The sequence below is a fragment of the Mastigoproctus giganteus genome, chromosome 10 (genome assembly GCF_048544385.1).
Source record: "Mastigoproctus giganteus isolate SK-2022 chromosome 10, ASM4854438v1, whole genome shotgun sequence".
Taxonomy (NCBI): Eukaryota; Metazoa; Arthropoda; class Arachnida; order Uropygi; family Thelyphonidae; genus Mastigoproctus; species Mastigoproctus giganteus.
The window spans coordinates 41,935,268-41,962,511 of NC_143584.1; the positions used below are offsets into that span (position 1 = coordinate 41,935,268).

Below are 27,244 nucleotides of genomic sequence, written 5' to 3' on the forward strand. Positions count from 1 at the left end.
ATTATAGTTATTTACTCTGGAAGGTCCTGTCACCTAATTTCCTGAGATTTCAGTGGCAAGGACCAAAAAAAAAAAAAAAAAAAACACAATATAGATAGGGGTCAGCCAAAACAAAGGCAGTACTAGTTGGGCAATTTGATGTTGTTAAGTTTTTGGGTGTAGCAATTTGGAACCATAGCTGGGTCTAAATGTGAGCAGGTTATAATAATAATAAATGCAGAAAATAAGTGAGAATGGCTTGCCAGTGTTTACGAGTTCGTTCCAACAGCTGATGTTGCAACCAATGCCACCAAAACAGTAGCTGCAGTTGGTGCGCCGACCCGGGAAATCTGAAATCATGTCCGAATTAGAGGTGGAACCGGTGGCCAGATTAGTGATGGTCGACCTGTATTAGCAAAGATGTGACAACATAGTAACCACCAGCAGATAGCTATCACAATGCTATAAAATATAGTAGAGTCCAAAGAAATTCTGGTAGGCAAAGGAGAGGGTTTCAATTTAAGGGGATGGGGTATAGCAATTTGAGAAACTTCTTAAATCTCTATCAACAGGGAACTGTAAAGGGTAGTTATACAAATACTGTGCAGGAAACATCTGAGTTATCCTGGAAGCCAAAAATGTATTTGTTGATGTAGCAAAGTATCGCAAAAGAAGAGTGCCAAACAGATGACAGGAGATCTTATACTGTTAAAAAAGGAAGCATAGAATAAATACAAATTATATGACACTGGCATCTATGAACAATAAGCAGATTGGTGACAATACTACGGATTGAGTAAGAATAATGACAGTTGGGTATGAGAAATTGCTGGAGAAAAGAGCTAGGAATGAGTTTTTCTCATCTATAAATGCAAAAAAAAAAAGAAGGAACAAGTAGAAGGAAAAACACCTTTGGAATAAGAAAGTGAAAAAAAGGCAGCAAAAACAGGAGTAAGTTCAGAGCACAGGTTGTGAGAACAAGTGGAGAAATACCATCAGAACCTGGACCTTTCTTATCATCAAGATTCATCAAAATCCTTCTGACATCCTTTTGATGGAAGACCACAGGAGGCATTGAATAAAGCGTGTTGGGAATGGTGGGAAGTGTTTTACCAAGATCATTAATACATGAGTTGGAAGAAAAAATGGGATGCTAGCAGGTCAGCTTTATCCTTGGCTGAAGTGACAACAGAACCATCTGGTTTTGACAGAGGTGGGAGCATAGATGGGCAAAAGTTGTGGCCAATAGTTTTGGCGAGAGACCAGAATGCTCTGCTACCATTAGGGCAAAAAGCGAGTTTTCTACTCTTAGCCTGTTCAAAATCTAGTTTGGACTGATTAATAACTGCTTTACAATTGTTGCAAGCTTCGAAGCAGTCAGAAAATGAAACTGAAGAAATGGGAACAAGCCAATTACGATATGCAACGTTCTTCTCTTGAAGAGCCTTAGCACATTTATTGGAAAACCAAGGTTTAGATAAAGGATGAGATTTTAAAGTGGAGTGTGGAATAAAGGATTCCATTCCTACAAGAATGATTTCACTGACACGATCTAAGAAAACGTTGGCATCAGAAGTTTTGAAACAGTAATCCGACCAAGGAAAGGAAGAAAAGAAATCTCGCAGGTCATCCCATTTTGCTTTCTTGTAATGCCGAATGACATGAGGTTGGGAATAGCCATGAGATAAAGGCTCCATTGGAGAAGAGACAATCACCAAGTTGTGATCTGAAGTGCCTAAAGGACCACTCACTTCGATGATGTATTTAGAAGGGTTGTTTGTGAGAAAAAAGATCAAGCGTGTTGGTTGTATGGTTAGGATTGTCCGGTATTCTGGTAGGTAAATGAACATTCTGTGAGAGGTCATTATTAATTGTAAAAGCCTCAGCATCTCGACCAGCTGGGTCGGTGTGACTAGAAAACGGAAGTCAGCTGAAGTTGTGAACATTAAAATCACCAAGGAAAATTACCTCACTGTTAGGAAAGTTGGACTGGAGCAAGTCAAGTTGCAAAGAGAAGAAGACAAAGAGCATCAAGTGATTAGTGGAGTTGGGAGAACAGTAGAGACAACAGGTGAATTTGACACAATGAGGAAGAGAGATTTTAAGCCAGAGAAGAAAGAAAAGAGGAGATTCAAAATTACCAAGTCTCTGAAAGCGAATATCGGAACGGATATACAAACAAGTACCACCTTTGAGGTGAAAAGAATCATACAGCAAATAATATGGACAATTGAAATGAGCAGTAGTTGAGTCAACCGATAACTGAGATTCTGTCAGAAAAGGTACATGGGGTTTGGCAGACTGCAAGTGGAAATGGACATTGTTGAGATTAGAATTGACCATCACCCGAATATCAGTTCCATCAGCATTTTAGACTCCCAGATAGCAAGCAGAGGTTGTCTGGCATATCTGAGAGAATCTCTGCAACAACCTCAAGGTCCTTGAGGTTGTCGCATAGAGATAATGATATCAATAACATAGACAACACGTCATATGCCTTCCTAGTCATGACGAACTGTAAATGGTGAAAAACAACAAGAAACACTGTTTTCACATTTCACTGAGCCTGGTGTACTTTTTTTCGACCCCTGTTTATGTTTGTTTGTTTACACCTGGGTGGTCACCCACAGTGTGCTTGCACATGGGGTTATACCCAGGATTACTAACAGTCCCACTATCGTGAAGGTGCAAGCAGACGATCTGGCTGTCATAAACCGTCTGGACTTCACCGAAATTGAGTCCACTTGACTTGAGTGTCACCCGAATATCAGTTCCATCAGCATTTTAGACTCCTTGGTAGCAAGTACAGCTTGTTTGGCATATCTGAGAGAATGTCAGTGGTAATCTCAAGGACCATTACAGTATATCTGTACTATGTATGTCTGTACATGCCAATTTGCAGGTTGTACAGGCTAGAAAAGTTTATATTACTAACAGGAAAACTCTACTCCCTCCAATGAGATCAGTTAACTGTACCTCTGATTGAAAAGGCATTCAGAAATTTTTTCAGTGTATGATGGGACTTAAACCTGAATTTCTACAAATGAATGAAAAGTAGCGAAACCAATATACTGTCATTGAGGATGAAAGGAAACCTCAAAAATCTGGTTAATTATGACAAGGAAGCCACAGGGCATATATATAAATATATATATATATATATATACACCTTTGAAACAATTTTGACATTTCATACTTAAAATTTAGTAAAGCTTTAATTAACAGTAGCCCTTCATAGGTCCCTCATGAAGAGCTGCTTTATAAGCTGGAACATACTGGGATTATTGTGAAGATCCCAAAGTTTATCAGGGATTTATTGAGTGAAAGTAGAGTGAGGATAACAATGGATATTCTTCATAGCAGACTAATGTAGAAAGTGTTTTTTAATTCAAACAGCATTAGTGATCATGTTTATTTTAGATGGTGAGCTTTAACATTTGTTCCCCTATGCGGGATATTATGCCATTGTTAAGACATTTTAAAGCAGTATGACTTTCTAATTTTGATCAGAGTTGTTTTTTATGTCAGATGTAATGCTGTAAAATTTTAATCAAAGAGTATACTAGTACAGACCAGTTAAAATCTTTTTCAAGCAATACATGATTTTTAATTTTCATAAGAGCTCTTTTAGGTGTGAAATCTTGCTAACAAAGTATGATGCTGTAATTTTATGCTGTGGACTTGTGAATGTGTAAATTATTGAAATGATTCACATTTATTTGCTATAAGAAGTTTTCTTAATTTTGCATAATGCCCATTTCACACAAACAAATTGGACTATAGAAATTTTTGATTGCGGGTTAATAAAAGTGTATGGCTAATAGCCCCAGGTTCTTTCAAATAAATGACATTTGCCTTACAGTGTTATAGTGGCATTAGTATATCCATGACCTAGTCATGGATGTACTAATGCCATGAAAAAAAAAAAAAAAACACAACAACTTGGCAGCTGCAGTGGGAAAGCCTAGGGAATGGGTCATTCATTAGGCTTTCTGACTGTAGGATCACAAAATTTGAAAACTCGTGTTCTCATGAAGTTATCATTTGTCTAAAAGCCCTACTAATACCAAGTGACTTTTAACACTTCATGAAATTTTTATCATATTCTGTCTAAAGATGCATACAGTTGGAATATTTTAAAAATAAAATTTTATGTTAAGAGAGGTTACAGAAATTTGTAAATAAGCAGTTTTGCTGTTGCTGTTTGTTGTTAAATATTAGACATCTGACCAAGTGCTCTTGTTGTTTTATTATATACGTTTGTATTTTCTGTCATGAATATCGAAATGGGGCTAACAGAGAGCATATGCACTTCACTTACCACGTGCATAGATGAGGAGCCTGAATGAGCCCACATTTTTTGTTTATTGAGTTCACAGCAGGAAAGCTGCTAACAGTTTTCATAGTTTTTCACCTCTGTCAAATTTTCATTAAAACCGTTATCAGGAACATAGCAGATTATAATTCATTTTGTAAAATGGGTAAAGGTGCTTTAAAATTTCTAGCATTGTTCTTTATTCTGCAAGTCTTGAACACTAACCAATAAGGTCTGGTGCAACATTGCTGTTCCATTTAAATAAATTATACTGTTCACAAAAATGGCATATGATACAACAATATGGATATGATTTGCACAGAGTGCACATAAATACACAGTGATTATCTAAAATTAAATTAAGTTAAAAATCAGTGTTGCATAGTGTAAAGTAGTACTAAAAATCTGAAAAATTGATAAATGCAGATCACTTGCAATGACATGGAGAAAAACGAAGTCAATCAATTGTAAGACAGAATATGAAAAAACATAAATAGTAAGAAAAAGGAAAGTATTATTTTTATACTTACAATATACATATTTCTAATAATCTTTTACACCTTCTGAAGGAATCAAAGAACTCTACAATCATTATCAAGATGCCCTAAAAATAAAAATATATATAAAATTGAGAATAATTTATTTTTTTTATAAAAGCTAGAAATATTTATTTTCAATATACTTTGTTTCTTAACATATTCATACATATCACTCATCAAGGTTGATGCAAACAGTAATTGTCTGTATCTGTTTTATAAATAGCAACAAATGAAATTGCAAAAGAAATCAATGAAAGGAGAAGGTAAAATTGTAAAATAAAAGTAGACATAATTAAGTTTAGGGCAAAAGCATCAAGCTGTGAAAGCTATAAAAAGTCATTATACATATTAGGCATAGACTCTTTTTGTATCTAGCTGTGAGCAAAGTATATCAATGCCATGTAGTGTATTGATCTCATACTGTGGAGGCATTTCACCATGAGTTGCCTTGATATTGCACAACTGTAAACAAAATGCAAAACTGCTCTATGGGAGAAGTATACTGCCTCTTATTTAACCTGGCAGTGGAGGGACAAATTTCTTAAGTTTTAACATTGACATATGAAAGGTACTTATTATTACTCTTGCTCTTATATTATTTCTCAGGGTGGTTTTAATGTCTGGAATAAGAAAGTTACTGTTGGTCGAGGAACTCTTTGACTATCCTACAGGTGTTTAGGATTGCGACTTTCTGGAGTTCCTTGTAGGTGTACTCTGGGAGAACTATTGCTGCTAGGCTGCTAGGCTGCTATGTAGGGTCTTTGCACCACACTGGTGGTTGACACGATGATTGGGATGGTTGATACTTCTTGCATATGCCACATCTCCTTGACCTCATGTCTCAGGTTCGTGAACTTTCTAATTTTTTCCTCATGGGTTTTCTGGACATTGCTAGTGTTGGGCACCACAGTGTCAATTGGGTAGGTAGCCTTTTTCATCTTGTCAACAAGGGTTATGTCTGGTCTGTTGTGTGGGATGGTCTTATTTGTTATTATGGCACATCCCAGTACAGCTTGTGCATTGGCATCTCTAGTACTGCCTGGGGTTCATACTTGTAGTATGGTACACTTTCTTTGGTCAACTGGTATTTCCTCGCTAGCTTTTGATGTATTATCCTGGCTACCTGGTTGTGTCTATGAGTGTATTCAGTCTGGGTATATAATATCAGATGACACATCATCGACATGTGTCATCTGATATTCCGGGCTCCTTTGCGATGTATTTTCTATAGTTTTTGGTGTTGATTACCTGGTCTTGGATGGCCAGCATGTATCCTTCAGTCTCAGGGAAGAGCATCCCGGTTGTGAGCCATGCGTTGGAAGCAATGTTATCGATGTGATCTTGATGGAGGTCATTGTAGTGTCTGCCATGGAATGTCTTCTTTGCCCATCTTTCTAGCTTTGTTTTTTATGCCGTCTGGGTGGGAGGGGGCCTCCTCGTTTAGGTTGAGTGGGTTATACCCAGGGCTCCCACTCCTGGGTTTTTCCACCCAGATCTGGGTTTTTTGATTGTCATCTGGGTTGATAGGTTTTTCTCACAAAAATATCTCATTATCTGAGTTTTTTTTGGTAATTTTTAATTTTAAATCAAAATTTATTTTTATTTCTTGTAAATACAATAAAATTTAATACATTTAATAACAGTTTACAATTTTCTTAATTTTATATTCTAACAATACTGATCATAATTTGTAATATCTCAAGTGCTTGTAAAAAATACTACAAATGTAAAAGGATTTAAAAGTTTTCGCAGGGTTCTACACTATGAAATTACGCTTACATGTTCATACATGTAAGCATACATGTTCGTGTTACTAACATGAATGCGCAGCCTATTGAGCAGGCGGAAGGTAGTCTTTACTGCACAGTCTTTCGTGATCGTTCGTGGTATTATTGCATTATTTGGTGTGATTTTTACATTTATGCGTGTACTACATACAGTGATATAATAAATTTAAATTTTAGTGACTATTTCTATTTTATGTTAATGGATTAGTGATTTATTTTTTATTTTATAGAACATTTTAAATAAGATAACTGCTAATTAGCCATACCCACAAATTGCCCACAATGTCTGAAACTTGTTCCCCACAGAGAAAGATGAGTAAATGGTGGTATACTCAAAATTTTAGAAATGAATGGTTAGAAGATCCGGATTAAAGGATTGGTTGAAAGAAGACAGTAATGAAAAAGGTGCGTCTTACTGTATTTGTTGTGAAATGAAATTAAAGAATGCCAATAAATCGATGTTACTAGCGCATAAAAATACAGTTAAACATAAAAAAGTGCAAATATTGCTAAGACAAGTTCAACGTTAGTCACGTTCTTCACAAAACGTAAACCTACGGAGAATGAAGAAGTAGCAAAGGCAGAGTTAACAATTGCTGCACTCATTTCTGAGCATAATATTCCATTTGCACAATGTGATCACCTTATAGAAGCATGTAAGAAAGCATTTCATGATAGCAATATTGCAAAACAAGTTCAGATGAAGGTGACTAAAGTCTCTTATCTTATACAAGATGGCATAGCCTATCATGAAAAAATATACATTTCTAACATATGCAGAAACAACAAGTTTTCAATGATAATAGATGAAAGTACAGATTTATCTTTATCGCAAGTTCTAGCTGTTGTTGTTAGATATTTTGATATTCAAAAACTTAATGTTGTAGATGTGTTACTTGACACTGTTTGTGTCGAAAATGGTACTTCAGAAGGGCTTTATCAAGCTGTAAAAGATCTTTTCATAGAAAAAAACATTCAGATAAGTAATCTTGTTGGCTTTGGAAGTGATAATTGTGCCACTATGATGGGTACTAAGAGTGGGTTCCAGTCATTGCTAAAAAAGGATGTACCATCAGTATTTATAATGGGATGTGTTTGCCATTCTTTTGCATTATGTGCTAGTCATTCAGTCAAGGTACTACCATCATATCTAGAAATATTTATAAAAGATATCTCTTGTTATTTTTCCCACAGTAGTAAAAGATTAGAGTTCAAAATGATTCAAGATGTTGTAGATACTGCTAAGCATAAAATCCCTAAATTAGCACAAACACGTTGGTTATCCCGTGGCAATGTAATAAAAATTATTATTGAGCAGTGGGATGCGTTAGTTCTTTATTTTCAGTCTCAAGCAAAAATTGACAAAATCGACGGTGCAGGGAATATTTACAATACTATGATCACCAAAGGAACTAAGCATATGTTGTTGTTTTTAGGATATGTACTGGAGAAAATAAACTGCCTGAATATTGAATTTCAATCTGAGCATTTCAGATTGCACTTACTTCATTCAATGGTTTCAATTGAGTATAAAAATATTCTTAGTTTTTTCATAAAAGAAGAAGTCATTACTTCGTGCTAGCTGGTTGAAATTGATCCAAGCAATGCAATAAATCATAAGTCTCTGAATAAAATATATTTGGGTTTTTTTTTTTGATTTTGATTTGGTAGTTGTTGGCGCATCGGCTTCTGTGGCCATATTGCACCTCCCAAGGTTTTTGCAGTACTTTGATCCAAGCCCGAGGCGGGAATCGAACCCGCGACCTTTGGGTTGCTGGGCAGGTACTTTACCCACTCGGCTAGCCCGGTCGGCATATATTTGGGAGGCCATTGTGTGGCCTTATTAAATTCAACACCACTTGGTGACAGTGAAAGCAGGTTTAAAAATGATTGTTTAAAATTTCTTGTTGAACTTTGTTATGGAAATCAGAAAAAGATTTCCTCTAAATGACGATGGAATTATCGCCAGTCTCAATGTTCTTGACCCAGCAGTGATACATGATCGTGCCAATTCGCCATCCTCAATTTTCCATTTAGCAATGCAGTTCCCTCACCTTGTTTCTGAAGACAAACTAGATCTTCTAGATGATGAATGGAGATCATTTCGTTTAAATCAAGATTTAGATTTCTCTTACAAAACCATCCCTGAGTTTTGGTATCTGTTACGTAATGTAAAAGATGGCTTTAATAATTCTAAATATGAGATTTTATCTAACTTTATGACCAGTCTAACTATTTTACCTCGCTCTTCGGCAAGCATAGAAAGAATCTTCTCCCAAGTAAACCATATAAAAACAAAAGCCACAAACTCCCTTAAACCAGTAACTGTGAAAAATCGACTAATGGCAAAACAGGCGATAAATAGATCTAATCAAAATTGCTATACATGGAAACCTAAATCAGAATTGGTAAAAGCAGTCATACAAGGAACTTGTCATAAAAGATACGAAGAACGTTTGAAAAAAATGAAAGAACTTAAAAAAATAAATGTGGAGGGAACTGAATGGGATGAAAATTTTGATTACAATTAAATAAAAGATATTTTTGCATGGTAAGTTTTATCTTATTTGTGTTGCTATACTATATGATGAAAACTAGGTTTTTTTTGGGTTTATTTAAGTTGCAATCTAAGTTTTTTTAAAATTTGTGAGTGGGAGCCCTGGTTATACCACTTATCTGTCTTCCTTATGGCCTGGTGGAGTGGTGCTGCATTGTTCTCGAAATAATTCTTCAGGTTAACTATCGCTGTTTTCTGTTGCTCTATCAGGTCACTTCCTCCCTCTTTCCAAGCTATTGTTAGTCTCTCCATTGCTGATTTCGGGTGGTGTTGGTGACTCTTGGTCAACACTGTCCTTGTCTTTTGCATGATATCCTCTAGCTTGGTGTTATGACCCCAAAGTAGTATGTTAGTACTGGAACGGCATAGGTGTTTATGGCTTAAACTGTGTTCCCTCCGTTCAATTTTACTGTCAGCAGGTTTCTGAGTCTCTATTATTATTATTATTGTTATTATTAGTAGTAGTATTATTATTAGCCATATGATGCAAGGAAGTCTGAGGCTTATGCTGCACCAACAAAAAAAAATTTGAGTACCATGAGAGAGAGAGAGAGAGAGAGAGAGAGAGAGAGAGAGAGAGAGAGAGAGAGAGAGAGAGAAGTAGGAGGGAATCACCAAAAAAAGAAGAATGATGATATCCAGCTCAGGACCCTGGGTGTGCATGCCCATACTCACCAGATGTTAGAGCCTCTGGGGCTAATAGCAGTATTAAGATGTCAACTGTGTGGTACCACACTCAAGATAGTGGAGAGTGAAAAAGACCAGGATAACTGTGCAGTGAGATATGAAGTTTCTAAGCTAATGTCGGATAGACTACTAGGACTCATTCACAAACTCAAGGGGTTTGTGAATGATATACAGAAATTTTTACAGTAAAGATAAGGAGGTGATTATTCCATTCTGTAAGGCAATGGTTAGGCCATATCTTTAGTACTGCATATGCTAAACTCTAATAGGGAGCTAAATGATTTTGTAATAACGGAGAGCAAAGTGGAGGAGAAATTGTTGAAGTTAAACATAAAAAAGGCACCTGGGGCAGATGGAATCTATCCAGTTGTATTGAAGGAGGCAGCAAAGGAAGTAAGCAAACCTTTAGATATAATTATGAGAGCATCCACAGATTCAAGGGAGGTCCCCACGGACTGGAGATGTGCAAATGTTTCCCAAATTTGCAAAGGTGGAAGGGGGGGGGTTCAAAGGGTGACGCAAATAATTACAGACATGTTATTTTAACTTCTGTTCCATGGAAAATAATGGAGTCGATGGTTAAAAGAATGATGCAGGATCACCTAGACAAGACTGCAGTATTAGTTCAGACACGGTATGGGTTTGTTAAGGGGGAAGTCTTGTCTGACCAATTTGATTGCATACTACGATGTGGTCACAAAGGAACTGGATGCAAAACATAATTTAATATCATATATTTGGATTTCAGGTAAGCTTTTGATACTGTTGCAAATAAAAGACTGCTGTACAAACTGGAGCAGTATGGCATTAAGGGCAAGATGCTGCAATGGATAAAGGGCTGGTTGAGTGGCAGAGAGTGGTAATAAATGGACACTGCTCTATGTGGACTAATGTTATTAGAAGAGTTCCCCAGGGTTCAGTGTTGGGCACATTGTTGTTTGGTGTATTTATTAATGATATTGATGAAGATATATCAGGCTTATTGTCCAAGTTTGCAGATGATACAAAGATTGGCAGGGTTGTTAATGATAGTAAAGACAGTATGCTACTGCAACAGGAGCTAGAAAAGTTAGGTAGATGGGCTAAGAAGTGGCAACTGAAGTTTAACATTGACAAATGCAAAGTACTGCATATGGATAGCAGTAACCCAAGAGAAACATACCAACTGTGTGGTACTACACTCAGGGAGGAGAATTTAAAAAACCTGGGGGTAATTGTGCAATCAGATATGAAGTTTCCTGAGCAGTGCAGATGAGCTGCCAGAGCAGGTCATGGAGTTTTGTCAATGATATATAGGAATTTTGCTAGCAGAGACAAGGAGGTGATTATCCCTTTGTATAAGGCAATGATCGCGCCACACTTTGAGTACTGCGTACAGGTCTGGAGGCCTCATTTTAGGAAGGATGTAGAGTTGCTAGAACGAGTATAGAGAAGGGCAACAAGATTGGGGAGAGGAACAAAGGGGTTGTCTTACCAGGAGAGGTTTAAATTCTGGAAGTCGCAGCATCTGGACTAGGCACCTGTGAGGTGATCTGATTGAGGTTTATAAGGCCTTGAATGGTTTGAGCAGGCTTAATGCTGATGGGATACTTCCGCATGCTCAGGTTAAGAACCTGAGGAAGCATAAATTCAAATTGAGGAAAGACAGGTGTAGAATAATTGTGCAGAAGTATGCCAGTGGGTGGTTGACTGCTGGAACAAACGCCCATCTGTTGTTGTGGAAGTTGATAATTTAAATAAATTTAAGGCTGAACTAGACAAATATTTAGAGTGACAGGATGGGTAAAATGGGAAGGTTTTTTTTTTTTTTTTTTTGGCTGATGCTCTATAAGCTTGATTTCTTGCCATCATATGCCTCAATTAATGCTAATGCTAATATAGGTGAGGAAGGATGTGGATCTGTTGAAATGAGTGCAGGGAAGATTGGTAAGACAAATAAAATGGTGGTCTTACTAGGAAAGGCTTCAGTTCTTCTACTTATAATGTCTGAGTATTCAAGAGTATTTGTTATTTTTAATTAAGCCATTTAATTAAGCCTTAAGCCAAAATGTTAACCTGTACTGCTGGATTGGTCTAATGTGTAATGTACTTGCCTAAGAAATAAATGAAAGTGTTTCAAATGCTACGTCCATTATGGGTTTTGTGATTGTTGAATATTTTTTAAACAAGAGGTATAACTAGTGTGATATGGTTTCTGCAACTGAATCTCCTTAAAAACTAAATACATACTGCTGGACTATTGAGTAGTATACATTAAATATTCAACATTTTGTAAAATGAATGAATTTATATGCTGCAAAAACATACTAATGCTGACACAGTCTAGGAAATATATAAAACAGAAAGAAATTAACATCTGGAAGTTATTAATGGAACATAATGCATAAAGTTGTGTTCAGTAATTTTTTTAAGTACAATCAGTTTATTTTCCCTCTGCCTTTGTAAGCTTTGTAGTTTGTTTTTTTTAAGTCCCTTTTGTAGTCTTTTTATAATACATTTTAATTAACTTTTTTAAAATATATTATTTACTCTTGCATACATCTTAATGCAAAAATCAAGAGAAGAATTACAAAGTTGAAATATTAAATTATTTTGATTTCAACTGTTTCTAGTCCTTATTTTAACCATAACTGAATGGCTGGCATAAAAATAAAAGTGCCTGGTAAAACGTTAAAATGTGGACACTCTAAATGGCATCTCACAAATTTTTTCATTGATCTAATCTGCATATTGCATATATTGATAAGTGGATTCATGTGCAAAAGTTAAGGAAGTTACATTTTTTACTGTTTGAGACAAAATTTATATGTATAACTCGAAAAACAAAAGCAGTATATAAATTTTTGCATGCTCTTTCAGGAAATGTACATAAAATTTGCAAAAATGGCCTACAGCATACAATATTTACACCATTTTTAGATGGTATTTTTTCACTTTTATTCTTGCTAGGCAAGAGAGCATATTTGAAAGGTTTTTCTGTTGCAGGACTGTATTATAGTTCTACATTATAGAACATTATATATATAGGACTGCATTATAGTTCTGACAGATTTCCATCACTGATGGAAATCTGTCAGAAGTATTAAGATTGGTCAATTACATGTGGTTGTCAGCAAATTCTTCAATGTGTTCATTGAAGACAAGAATGTCACTGCAAGGCTATGAAAACAATTCTAGGAGACAGGAATGCACATAATCAAAGGAAAGTTGAAGGTTATTCACTGTTAGTTATTGTGGTGCAACCAGGAATATGGAGGGGAGTTTAAAAAAACCTTATTTTCATGTGAAATGTGTGTCTCGCTCTATATAAAACTGATATATACTGGTATAACACTGAATGTTTGCTGCCATCTTAGCAGATGAAATATATTTTTATTGTTATAATTTACAAAAGCACAATTTTCTTTTTAGGAGCGCATATGCACCCCCCCCCTCCAAATTGCATCACTGGCCAGATACAATATTGGCATTACATTTAAGTATGATATAAAGTATTTAAGAAGTATAAAACAAAAGAAAGCCAAAACAGCTTCCTTAGCTCTAATGTAATTGAAGTTGCCTTCAAAATCTCTGACCAGCAGATGTTTTGAGAGAGGAAAGAGGTAGCGAAGACAGTCCTGAAATTTTTTCATAAAAACACATTTTTTTAGATTACTTTTTAACAAAAAAATAATTTTTTAAATGTTATTTATTATGAAAATATTACCAAAGAAACTTTTTGTGATAAATATTTCTAAATTTTTTTATTTCTAAAGATTTGTAATTTCTGATTTAGGGTCAGCTTCATGGGTTAAAACATTGTGATATACAATATCTATCTATACATTAAACAAGTTTTGCTCCTAGTGATATTTCTTTGAGCCAATGGGAGAAGAGGGTGAGGCAATTACATCACTACAAATGCAATTAATTATTAACAACTGCCTCCATAACATTCACCAACCTCGTGCATGTGATTCACTGTCTAACAGTTGATGTTCCATCATAACATTTTTTGTATTTTAATTAATATTGTACATTTGTAAGTACTGTGGTTTAGTATTTTGTAAATATTTAAAAAATTTGTACAGTTTGTAAATATTTCAGTTAAAATATTTTAGTCCTGCTCTTTCAGATGCAACAATATCCCTCATGTATTATGGAACCCGAAGCAAAAGGCCTTTTCCTAAGTGATCTATGTAAACGCAGGTAAATAATTACACAGTGATATTGGCTGAAGTCCAGTATAGTATACACTGGCAGGTATTCGATGAAAGCAAGGAAGACAGCAATAATTGACAGGTGAAGGCACCTCCCTTTTCTGATTGTTTTGTGTCGTCGAGGAGGGGAGCTTAGCTTAGGTAGGATGTTTATCCCTCCATCCCGCTGTTTTAAAATGGGAAAACAAGTTCCAGATTTAAAAACAGCGGCAAATGTGGGGAAAAAACACCTTAGGCATATCAACCAAGGAGGACACCTTAGTGGGCAGGGAAAGCAGTGGCATCTGGCACTCACTGCTTTCCCACTGTTTTGCTTGCTGCTACGTTGGAGAGTGTACACTGCTTTGGATTTTACTGTGATGTTTATTTGACCTTGAGAATGCTGCGTACTACAAAAGCACAGGTAAATAATTACATGACACTTCCTGATTAGATTAGATTTAAACCAGTGTGTTTCAACAGGTGAGTTTTATGTAGAAAAGATTTGACTTACTCTGTATACCTTGACATTTTACATAGAAAAACATGCGGGGATGGGCGAGCAAAGCGAGCAGGGGGCGAAGTCCCCCTAGTAAATATTAAATATTTTTGTAAATTTACATACATTCTAGGGAAAAAGCCATATAATAACATAACATCACATTCACTGAAAATGGAACAGAAGCTGTTTTTATCACTCCATTAACAGGAGATATGTTAACAAAATCTGAACTTGAAAATGGCATGCTTAAACTTAAGGAACTGGCAACTATACTAAGTTGCCAAATATTTCATACAATTTTCATTCCCTCTCTCCAACCCTCGGCTTCAGTTCTCTAATGTTCATTTTCCTCATTAAATTATCAAATACAAAATTTACAAGAAAATCAACAATAACAAAGATAAAATATATAATGGATGGAATGCAGCAAGAAGTTAACACAATTGAAATTATGTACAACCAAAAAAAAAAAAAAAAAAAAACATATGCTTTTAGTATTAGCAGAGGCATATGATGGAAGAGAGAGAGATTATAAAGCATCAGGAAAAAAAAAAAAAAAATCCATTTCACACATCCATTTTGTCTAAAATTTTGTTCAGCTATCAACTTCCACAGTGACAGATGGAAGTTTGTTCCAGTAACCAACTACCTGCTGGCTAAAGGCAAATTTCTCTGCATCTGTTCTATAGTTGTCTTTCCTTAATTTGAATTTATGCCTCCTCAGGTTTGTAATCTGAGCAAGAGGAAGAATCGAGCAGTGTCGAGTCAGTTTGGTGTGACATAAGCATTGGGAGATCAAAATTGAGAGTAGGAGTGTGCTATAGGCTTAATGATGAGTATAATAAGAAAATGTACAGGGAAATAGAGTGGGCCAGTAAATCAGAGAGTCTTATAATGGGGGATTTTAATTTCCCAGATATTGACTGGAATTTGTGGGATGGTCACTCACACACTAGCAAGGCTTTTGTGGATTTAATGGATGATTGTTTTCTACATCAGCATGTTCGGGAGGCAACTAGAGGGAGTAATATACTTGATTTTATTATCAGTAGTGATTCTTCATGCATTAAGAATCTGCAGATAAAGGAACTACTAGGTGGCAGTGATCACAGTGTGCTGAAGTGGGATTTACTCAAAGAGGTAACTACCATCAGGGATAAAGGGACGCTATTATTTTGGATCGTGCTCATGGATACTGGGAGCGTAAATGGCTCGAGGATTTACGGATTAGCTCATCCAGTAGGAATACCATCAATAGAGATAGAGGTATATGTATTAATACTATCTTTGAAACAATTATATTAAGGTCGGATGAACGATTTTCTTTGCCACGTTCCCGAGACATTTCCGCTTCCAGTTCTGACCATGTGCCGATTGAACCACGTGGAGAAATACCACGTGTGGAGGTACCGTGAGCCTGCTACTTAAGGAGATGTTGCAGGAAGTCATTTCACTGTTGAAGAAGGGAGCTGACGCTCCTGAAAGCTTCAGGTTTTTAGCGCTTTTAATGTTTTATATTTTAGCAAATTTTATTGTAAATGATCTTTTATTACAGTTTTTAGCATTCCGCAATAGTTTATTGTAAATATTTTTGTGTAAAGATTGTAGTCATATTAAATTTTATTCAATGGTCGGTGTATGAATTTATATATATTTTTAGACATGAGTTTTCCCGACCTTAGAGGCCTCTTTCAGGATATAGGGATAAAGGGAAGGGTTATTGCTTTCGTAAAGGCAACTACGATGGTCTGAGACAGTATTTAAATTCTATACAGTGGGACCAACTGATGATATTACCAACAGCAAATTCAAAATGGGAAGCATTCAAAGAACTTATCTTGGAAGCTAATAGGCTTTACATACCAACTAAGAAATATTGTTCAAGGTTTAGGCCTAAGGAGGCAGCAAAGGAAGTAAGCAAACCCTTAGCCATAATTATGAGAGCTTCCTTGGACTCAGCGGAGGTACCCATAGACTGAAGATGTGCAAATGTGACCCAATTCACAAAGGAGGATCAAAGGCTGACAAAATTAATTATAGAAATGTGAGTTTAACTTCTGTTCCAGGAAAATTAATGGAGGCACTGGTTAGCGAAGCACTGCAGGATCATCTAGACAAGACTTCAGTTACAGCTCGGACACAGCATGATTTTGTTAAGGGGAAGTCTTGCTCTGACCATTTTAATGCTGCACAAAACAGCTGGATGCAGGGAATAACTTTGATATTATATATCTTAGAAAGGCTTTTGATACTGTTGCACATGGAAGACTGCTGCACAAATTGGAGCAGTGTGGCATTGGAGGCAAATTGCTGCTATGGATATAGGGGTGGTTGAGGGGGAGAAAACAGAGAGTGGTAATCAATGGACACTGGTCATCGTGGACTAATGTTATTAGTGGAGTCCCTCAGGGTTCAGTGTTGGGTCCATTATTGTTTTCTGTATTTATAAATAATATTGATGATGGTATATCAAGCTTAATGTCCAAGTTTGCAGGCAATACAAAGGTTGGTAGGGTTGTTAAGGACACTACCGACGCTATGCTGCTGCAACAGGATCTGGAAATGTTGAGCACATGGGTTGAGAGGTGGCAAATGAAGTTTAACATTGACAAATGTAAAGTACTACATATGGGAAACAGCATCCCCAGAGCAACGTATCAACTCTGTGGTACTACACTGACAGTGGGTAGAGAATGAAAAGGACCTGGGGGTAATTTTGCAGGCAGATATGAAGTTCTCTGAGCAGTGCAGACAGGCTGCAAGAGTAGCTCATGGTGTCTTGTCAATGATATACAGGAATTTTTCCAGCAGGGATAAGGAGGTGATTATTCCATTGTATAAGGCAATGGTCAGGCCACACCTAGAGTACTGTATACAGGTCTGGAGGCCTCATTTCAAGAAGGATGTAGCGCTGCTGGAACAAGTACAGAGAAGGGCAACACGATTAGTGAATGGAATAAAGAGTTGCTCTTATGAACAAAGGTTTAAGTTTTGCAAATTACAGTGTGTGGAGACTAGGCACCGCCGAGGTGATCTGATAGAGGTGTATAAAGCGTTGAATGGTTTGAGCATGCTCAATGCTGACGGAATTCTTCCTCTTGCTCAGAATAATCACCTGAGAGGGAATAAGTTCAAATTGAGAAAAGACAGATGTAGGATAGAAGTGTGGAAATTTGCCTTTAGCCAGCGGGTAGTTGGTTGGTGGAACAGATCCCTTGTCGTGGAAGTTGATAACCTAAATAAATTTAAGGCTGAGCTGGACAGGTATTTCGAACGAACGGAGGGGTGAACTGGAAGTTTTTTTTTTTTTTTTTTTTGGTTAATGCTGCATAATTTTGCTTTCTTGCATCATATGCCTCTACTAATGGTAATCCCATCAACACTGAGCCTTCTCAAACCATTCAAGGCTATATACACTTCAATCAGATCACTTAGCTCTCCAGATGCTGAAATTTACAGAACGTAAGCCTTTTTTGGTAAGAGGATCCTTTTGTTCGTCATCAATCTTGTTGCTCTTCTCTGTACTCTTTCTAGCAACTCTACATTCTTCTTATAATGAAGCCTCCAGACCTGTACACAGTACTCAAAGCGCAGCCTGACCATTGCCGTATACAAAGGGATAATCACCTCATTACCCCTACTAGCAAAATTCTTGTATATCATTGACATAACCCCATGACCTGCTCTGGCAGCCTGTCTGCACTGTTAGAAAATTTCATATCTGAGTACACAATTACCCCCAAGTCTTTTTCATTCTCTACCACCCTGAGTGTAGTACTGCACAGTTGTACATTTCTCTGAGGTTACTTCTACCCATATGCAGTATTTTGCATTTGTCTATGCTAAACTTCAGTTGCCACTTCTCAGGCCATCTGTCCAGCCTTTCTCGATCCTGTTGCAGCAGCACTCTTGTCATTAACAACCCTGCCAACCTTTGTATCATCTGAAAACTTATATATTAAGCCGGATATACCTTCATCAAATATACCTGCATCATTGATAAATATACAAAACAACAATGGGCCCAATACCGAATTCAAGGGGACTCCACTAATAACATTAGTCCACAAAGAACAGTGTCCATTAGCATTAGCATTAGCATTAGTAGAGGCATTTGATGCAAGAAAGCAAGCTTATGCAGCATCAGCCAAAAAAAAAAAAAAAAAAAACCCACTTCCACTTCACCCCTCTGTTTGTTCAAAATACCTGTCCAGCTGAGCCTTAAACTTATTTAGGCTATCAACCTCCACCACAAGGGATGGCAGTCTGTTCCACCAACCGACCACCCGCTGGCTAAAGGCAAATTTCCGCACGTCTATCCTACATCTGTCTTTCCTCAATTTGAATTTATGCCCTCTCAGGTGATTTTTCTGAGCTAGAGGAAGAATCCCATCAGCATTGAGCATGCTTAAACCATTCAAGGCTTTATACACCTCTATCAGATCACCTCGCTGGTGCCTAGTCTCCAGACACTGTAATTTGCAAAACTTAAGCCTTTCCTCGTAAGAGCACCCCTTTGTTCCATTCACTAATCTTGTTGCCCTTCTCTGTACTCGTTCCAGCAGCTCTACATCCTTCTTGAAATGAGGCCTCCTGACCTGTATACAGTACTCTAGGTGTGGCCTGACCATTGCCTTATACAATGGAATAATCACCTCCTTATCCCTGCTGGAAAAATTCCTGTATATCATTGACAATACTCCATGAGCTACTCTTGCAGCCCGTCTGCACTGCTCAGAGAACTTCATATCTGCCTGCACAACCACCCCCAAGTCCCTTTCATTCTCTACCACTGTCAGTGTAGTACCACAGAGTTGATACGTTGCCCTGGGGTTGCTGTTTCCCATGTGTAGTACTTTACATTTGTCAATGTTAAACTTCATTTGCCACCTCTCAGCCCATCTGCTCAACCTTTCCAGATCCTGTTGCAGCAGTGTAGTGTCAGTAGTGTCCTTGACAACCCTGCCAACCTTTGTATCATCTGCAAACTTGGACATTAAGCTTGATATACCATCATCAATATCATTTATAAATACAGAAAACAATAATGGACCCAACACTGAACCTTGAGGGACTCCACTAATAACATTAGTCCATGATGAGCAGTGTCCATTGATTACCACTCTCTGTCTTCTCCCACTCAACCACCCCTTTATCCATAGCAGCAATTTGCCTCCAATGTCACACTGCTCCAATTTGTGTAGCAGTCTTCCATGTGCAACAGTATCAAAAGCCTTTCTAAGATCCAAGTATATAATATCAAAGTTATTCCCTGCATCCAGTTCTTTTGTGACTGCATCATAGTATTCAATCAAGTTGGTCAGGCAAGACTTCCCCTTAACAAAACCATGCTGTGTCTGAGCTATAACTGAAGTCTTGTCTAAATGATCCTGCAGTGCTTCTTTAACCAGTGCCTCCATTAATTTTCCTGGAACAGAAGTTAAGCTCACAGGTCTATAGTTACTTGTGTCAGCCTTTGATCCTCCTTTGTGAATTGGGGTCACATTTGCACATTTCCAGTCTATGGGTACCTCTCCTGAGTCCAAGGAAGCTCTCATAATTATGGCTAAGGGTTTGCTTACTTCCTTTGCTGCCTCCTTTAATATAACTGGATAGATCCCATCCACCCCGGGTGCCTTTCTTGTGTTTATCTTCAACAGTTTCTCCTCCACTTTACTCCCAGTTATTTCAAGATTCTCTAGCTTACTGCTAGAGTTGAATACACCTCTGGCATTCCCCTTGCTGAATAACTCCTGTGTGAATGTCGATGCAAAATATTCATTTAGTTTGTTAGCTACCTGAGCAGGATCATCAACAGTTGACCCATCAATATCAAGTGGACCAATCTGATTCATCCCCTTCCTTCTAGAGTTTACATAAGTAAAGAACTCTTTGCTGTTTTTCTTTGCATCCCTTGCCAAGGATTTCTCGTAATCCGCCTTCGCCTGCCTAACCTCCTTTGTAACTTGGTTGCATATCAACTTGTATCTATCATAGGCTTCTGTGTCATGTGTTAATTTGTAAGTATCCCATGCATTTTTCTTCTCTGCCATATGCCTCATTAGTTCATCTGACATCCATTTTGCCTAAACCTTGAACAATATTTCTAAGTTGGTATGTAAAGCCTAGTAGCTTCCAAGATATGTTCTTTGAATGCTTCCCATTTTGAATTTGCTGTTGGTAACATCATCAGTTGGTCCCACTGTATAGAATTTAAATACTGTCTCAGTCCATCGTAGTCGCCTTTACGGAAGCAATAACCCTTCCCTTTACCCCTAATGGTAGTTACCTCTTTCAGTAAATCCCACTTCAGCACACTGTGATCACTGCCACCTAGTGGTTCATTTATCTGCAGATTCTTAATGCATGAAGAATCACTGCTGATAATCAAATCAAGAGTATAACTCCCTCTAGTTGCTTCCTGAACATGCTGATGTAGAAAACAATCATCCAATAAATCAACAAAAGCCCTGCTAGTGTGTGAGTAACCAGCCCCCAAATTCCAGTCAATATCTGGGAAATTAAAATCTCCCATTATAAGACTCTCTGATTTACTGGCCCACTCTATTTCCCTGTACAGTTTCTTATTATACTCATCAGAGTCATTAGGCCTATAGCACACTCCTACTCTCAATTTTGATCTCCCAATGCTTATGTCACACCAAACTGACTCAACACTGCACTGTCCAGCGATGTCGACTGGCTTCACTTCCTTGGTTTTTATGTGTTTCTTAACTAATAGCATAACCCCTCCCCCCTTCCTATCCTGTCTATCCTTTCTGTAGACGTTGTACTCCCCAAATTGCAGTTCTGCATCCCTTATATCTGTGTGACACCACGTCTCTGATATCCCAACAATATCTGCCTTTGATGTTTTGAGCAATACCTCAAATTCATCAAATTTATTTACTAAACTCCTAGCATTGGTGTACACGCAAGTATACCTGCACCTGTTTCTATTCTTAGCTACCCTAACACAACCCATGTGTTTATTTGTACCGCAATGGCTCCCAGCAGTCTCTGAAATACCATGCATCTTGTTTTTCAGGCTTCTACTCATTCTAATAGAAGCAGTGCAAGAATCTCTTTCACCTCTGCCAGTGGCTACTGTCAATCTATTGGTCTTTGTCTCCCCCCAAGCTAGCAGTTTTCCAACCCACCTAACACTGCCTCGATAGCATCAGCATTGATTACCAATCTCTGTCGTCTCCCACTCAACCACCCTTTCGTCCATTGTAGCAACATGGCCTTAACGCTATACTGATCCAATTTGTATAGCAGTCTTCCATGTGCAACAGTATCAAAAGAAGCTTTTCTAAAATCCAATTATATGATATCAAAATTTTTTTTTTTCCCTTTGTGACCACATCATAGTATCCAACCAAATTGGTCAGACAAGACTTTGGCTTAACAAACCCATGCTGGGTCTGAAGTATAACTGAAGCTTTATCTAGATGATCCTGCATTGCTTCTTTAATCAGTGAGTCTATTATTTTCCCCTGGGAACAGAAGTTAAACTATCAGGTCTGTAATTAGTAGTGTGTCACCTTTTGATCCCCCTTTATGAATTGGGGATACATTTGCATATCTCCAGTCCATGGGAGTCTTCCCTGAGTCCAAGGGTGCTCCAATAATTATGTCTAAGAATTTGTTTACTTCCTTTGCCACCTTCTTTAATTTAACTGGATAGATCCCATCCACCTCAGGTGCCTTTATTATGTTTAACTTCAACAATTTCCCTTCCACTTTGCTTTCAGTTATTACAAAATCATTAATTCCCTGTTAGTTTAATAAGCTTCTGCCCTCACTTCCCTACAGAATTCCTCATGTGTGAATGTAGATGTAAAATACTTGTTCAGTTTGTTAACACCTGAGCTGACACCTGATGATCCTGCTACCTGAGCAGGATCATCAACAACAGTCAAACCATCAATGTCAAGTGGACCAACCTGATTCATCCCCTTCATTCTAGAGTTTATATAAGTAAAGAAGGTTTGCTCTTTTTCTTTGAAACTTTTTCCAAAGATTTCTTATAATTTGTCTTTGCTTGCCTAACCTCCTTTGTGACTTTATTACAGACTAGCTTATACCTACCATAGGCTTCTGTGTCTCCTGATAATTTATATGCTTCCCATGCATTTTTCTTCTCTGCCCAGAGTCTCATTAGTCATCTGACATCCATTTAGGCCTAAACCTTGAACAGTATTTCTTAGTTGGCATGAAAAGCCTAACAGCTTCCAAGATTAATTCTTTGAATGCTCCCCATTTTGAATTTGCTGTAGATAACATTATCAGTTGGTCCCACTGTACTTACCTTTCTGAAAGCAAAATCCCTTCCCTTTACCCTTGATGGTAGTTACGTCTTTAAATAAATCCTACATCAGCACACTGTGATTACTGCCACCTAGTGGTTACTTTATCTGCAAATTCTTAATGCATGAATAATCAATTCTGATAATCAGATCAAGAGTATCATTCCCTCTAGTTTCCTCTTGAACATGCTGCTGTAGAAAACAATCATCCAATAAATCCACAAAAGTCTTGCTAGTGTGAGAGTGACCAACCAACAAGTTCCATTCAATATCTAGGAAGTTAAAATCCCCCATTTATAAGACATTCTGATTTACTGGCCCATTCTTTCCTCTGTACAATTGTTCATTATAGGCATCAAAGTCATTAGGCCTATAACACAAACCTACTGTAGGCACCTCCATAGCCAGGTGGGCAGGAGCAGCAGTGCGTAGCACACGCTTCTTGATTAGACCGAGGTTCGAGCCCGTGACAATATGGAGGATGCGGAAAGGTCAGGGAATGACCACCCCATATCCCCGGAGCAATATGGCCTTAAATGCTAATGCTCCTAAAAACCAAATAACAACAACAACACACCTACTGTCATTTTCCCTTTCCCAGTGCTTATGTCATACCACACTGACTCAACATTGCATTGTCCATCATTGTCAATAGGATGTACTTCCTTAGATTTTGTGTTTCTTAACTAACAGCATAACCCTCAACCCTTCCTGTACACATTGTACTTCGCATATTCCGATTCTACACTGCTTATATCTGTGTGTAACCATGGCTCTGATATCCAAACAATATTTGCCTTTGATGTCTTGACCAGCACTTCAAATTTATCAAATTTATTTACTAGACTCGTAGCATTGGTGTACATGCAAGTATATATGCACTTGTTTTTATTCTTAGTTACCCTAATACAGCATATGTATTTACTTGTTCCATGATGACTCCCAGAAGTCCTTGAAATCCCCAGAACATTGCTTTTCAGGCTGCTGCTCATTCCAATAGAAGCAGTGCAAGAATCACTTTCATCTCTTCATGTGGCTACTGTTAATCTATTATTCTGTAAATCCCTCTAAACTAGCAGTTTTCCGACCCACCTAACACTGCCTCGATAAGGATCAGTAAATATTCTTGCACCCTTTCTATTAAGTGCATCCCATCCCTGTAGCAGCAATCACCCCTGTTAACAAGCGCAGACAATGCTGAAAAAATTTTACACCATGAGCCTTATACAATCTCTCCAGGGCTGAAATGAATGACAAGACTCTCATCGTATACTCACTCCTATCATGTATGGGCAGAATTGTAGATACTTCCAAATTTAACCTTAACTCACCACTTTTTTTCAACTTTGACCTGTACTTCTTAAGTAAATCTGCAGATCTCCTACTCTTGATGTCATTAGTGACGTGTACATCACCCTTTGTGCCCTTAAAAGATTACTGCTCTACGTCATCAACTTTTGACCTTGGCAGACTTACCCTGGTCCTATTCCACCTATCTTTTTTGTACAATATGTTATCCATCTCCCCGACAATAGAGTCACTGACAAGGCTTACTAATGCTTAAAAAAAAAGTCACTTGCCAGCATCACAAATCAATATAACACACTGGTGCATGAGCAATGGAGATGGCATAATCCATGCTACATGGGTCTTCTCACATGTCAGAGCCCACAGATAATTATTTCTCCTTCTATATGACTGAAATATAGAAAATTATACAACTATGCATTATTTTCTAGTGCAGTTTTGAAAAATGACTTCTGTTTGTTTCCAGCACATCAGGTTTTTTCAAAAATCACAAAAAAAATATGATTGTTGACAAAGTTCTATTAATTTTGGCAGAATGTGTGTACTGAAATTATAACTAAATGCTAATTTTATCAGAATTTCATATTTAAGTCTGATAAAAAGATGTTGAAAACACTATTAAAAAGGGCAGTGTGGTAAAATGTACATTAAACACTCACGTCTCATTTTAAAAACTGATTTATGATGGGTCAAAATTTCATTTCCTTGATTTTCTTGCAGATCCTTCTACTTTAAAGCTGCTCATCAGCAGCATCCAGCAATAGTCAGCCACCATGTCGTCATTTCACCTCCCTTGGTACCTCATCCCCATGTTTGTAATATTGTGGTGAAACCACAATATTACAAACATGGGGATGAGGTACCCTGTTCTTCACTAACACTTCCTAGATTTTCTGGGAAGCAGTCGATATGTGAGTGCAAAAAATGTACTTTGACACTCATGTTGCAGTCCAGTTTCTTGAAATTTGCCAACATATTTTCTATTATATTGTTGTAGTCTGGATCCTTGTTGTTCCCTAAGAAGAACTGAACTCCATCCTGTTTTTCTCTTTTATTCACAGTTTCTCAAAATGTTGGTCTCTTATTGGTTTGAAAATTTGAGGTTCAACAAAAATACTTTGTTTTAGCTTCTCTTCGGTGTTCAATGGGAATTCAGTACAAATATACTTGAAGCAGGGACCTTCCTGATGTAAGGATTTCACAAACTATTTCATCAAACCTAGTTTTATATGCAAGGGTGGAAGGAGAACATTTTGGGATCTATCAGTGGTATCAGGGCTAAGAGCTATGTTCTTTAATCCAGGCAACAAACTGCCCTTCTTTTGCCAGACCTTGATATCCCGTGTTTACTCCTTGCCCAACTTTCCCACTCACACAAAAAGCAAGGCATTTTTGTGTAGCCAGACTGCTAAGTAACATGCCTATCACTTTAAAGTCAGCCCAGACCACCAATCATGTTCTTCATACTTAATATTTTTCAACAATTTCTTCAAGCTCTCATATGTTTCTTTCAAATGCATAGAGTGAACTACTGGAATTGACCCATATTTATTTCCACTATGGAGCAACACAGCTTTGAGACTCCTCTCTGATGAGTCAATAAAGTCTCCACTGTGTAGGATTGAAACTAAATCCTAAATCATTCATTAAGCCATTTTTTACATATATTACTGCAAAAAACCATAGAATCATCCTCAGAAAAGTAGGAGAATAGTTCTTGTTCTCTGTGTCTGTATCAAGAGAAAAATGTCCCTTGTGCTAGATTTTTTGACTTAAGTCTGGAACCAATGCGTTTTGCAGGTTCGTTTGGTAAATTTAAATCTCTTAAATCATTGAGTTCATTCTACCCCGGGGGGTTAAATTTGGTGAGTATGGGCTTTGCAAACCCAGGGTCCTGTGCTGGATATCATCATTCTTCTCTTTCTTGATTCCTTGGTGATATCCTTATATTTCTGACTCTCTCTCTCTCTCTCTCTCTCTCTCTAAGGGTAATGTGGGATTTTTTATTTTTTTTTCTTGTGCAGCATAAGCCTCAGGCTTCCTTGCATCATATGGCTAATAATAATAATAATAATAACACCAAGTTAGAAGATATCATGCGAAAGACAAGGACAATGATGACCAAGAGTCGCCAACGCCACCCGAGGTCAGCAGTGGAGAGAAAACAATACCTCAGAAAGAGGGAGGAAGGGGCCTGATAGAACAACAGAAAACAGCAATAGTTAACCTGAAGGATTACTTCGAGAACAACACAGCACCACTCCACCAGGCCATAAGGAAGATAGATAAGTGGTATACCCCACTCAAACTAAGCGAGGAAACCTCTCCAGTTCAGACAGTACTAGAAACGAAGTTAGAAAGATGAGCAAAGAAGACACTCCATGGCAGACACTACAATGACCATCAAGATCACATCGACACCACTGTTTCCAATGCATGGCTCACAAGTGGGACGCTCTTCCCCGAGACTGAAGGATTCATGCTGGCCATCCAAGACCAGGTAATCAACACCAGAAACTATAGAAAATACATCGCAAAGGAGCCTGGAATGTCAGATGACACATGTCGATGATGCCACCTGACCCCAGAAACGATCCAACACATCACCGCGGGGTGCAAGGTGATCACCCAGACTGAGCTCTCATAGACACGACCAGGTAGCCAGGATAATACATCAGAAGCTAGCAAGGAAATACCAGTTGACCAAAGAAAGCGTACCATACTACAAGTACGAACCCCAGGCAGTACTAGAGACCCGAACCCACAAGCTGTACAGGGATTGCGCCATAATAACGGATAAGACCATTCCGCACAACAGACCGGACATAACCCTTGTGGACAAGATGGAAAAGGCTACCTACCTGATTGACATAGTGGTGCCAAACACTAGCAATGTCCAGAAAACCCATGAGGAAAAAATTAGGAAGTACACGAACCTGAGACATGAGATCAAGGAGATGTGGCATATGCAAGAAGTGTCAACCGTCCCAATCATTGTGTCACCTGTATGGTACTGTTGTTGTTATTTGGTTTTTAGGAGCATTAGCAACTAAGGCCATATTGCTCCGGGGATATGCGGT

General features: G+C 37.7%; 1 protein-coding gene across 3 annotated transcripts in view; it reads right to left on the reverse strand.

The window, feature by feature from the left end:
• The window catches only part of LOC150078999 (uncharacterized protein KIAA2013 homolog), a 349,674-nt gene that overhangs the window by 299,245 nt on the left and 23,185 nt on the right, over positions 1–27,244 (reverse strand). For all 3 annotated transcript variants that reach the window (XM_090382754.1, XM_090382753.1, XM_090382752.1), the window contains exon 2: positions 4,825–4,898. In XM_090382754.1, coding sequence (XP_090238880.1) covers positions 4,825–4,886 — 62 coding nt within the window. In that variant the 5' untranslated portion in view covers positions 4,887–4,898. The remainder of the gene's footprint in view (positions 1–4,824; positions 4,899–27,244) is intronic.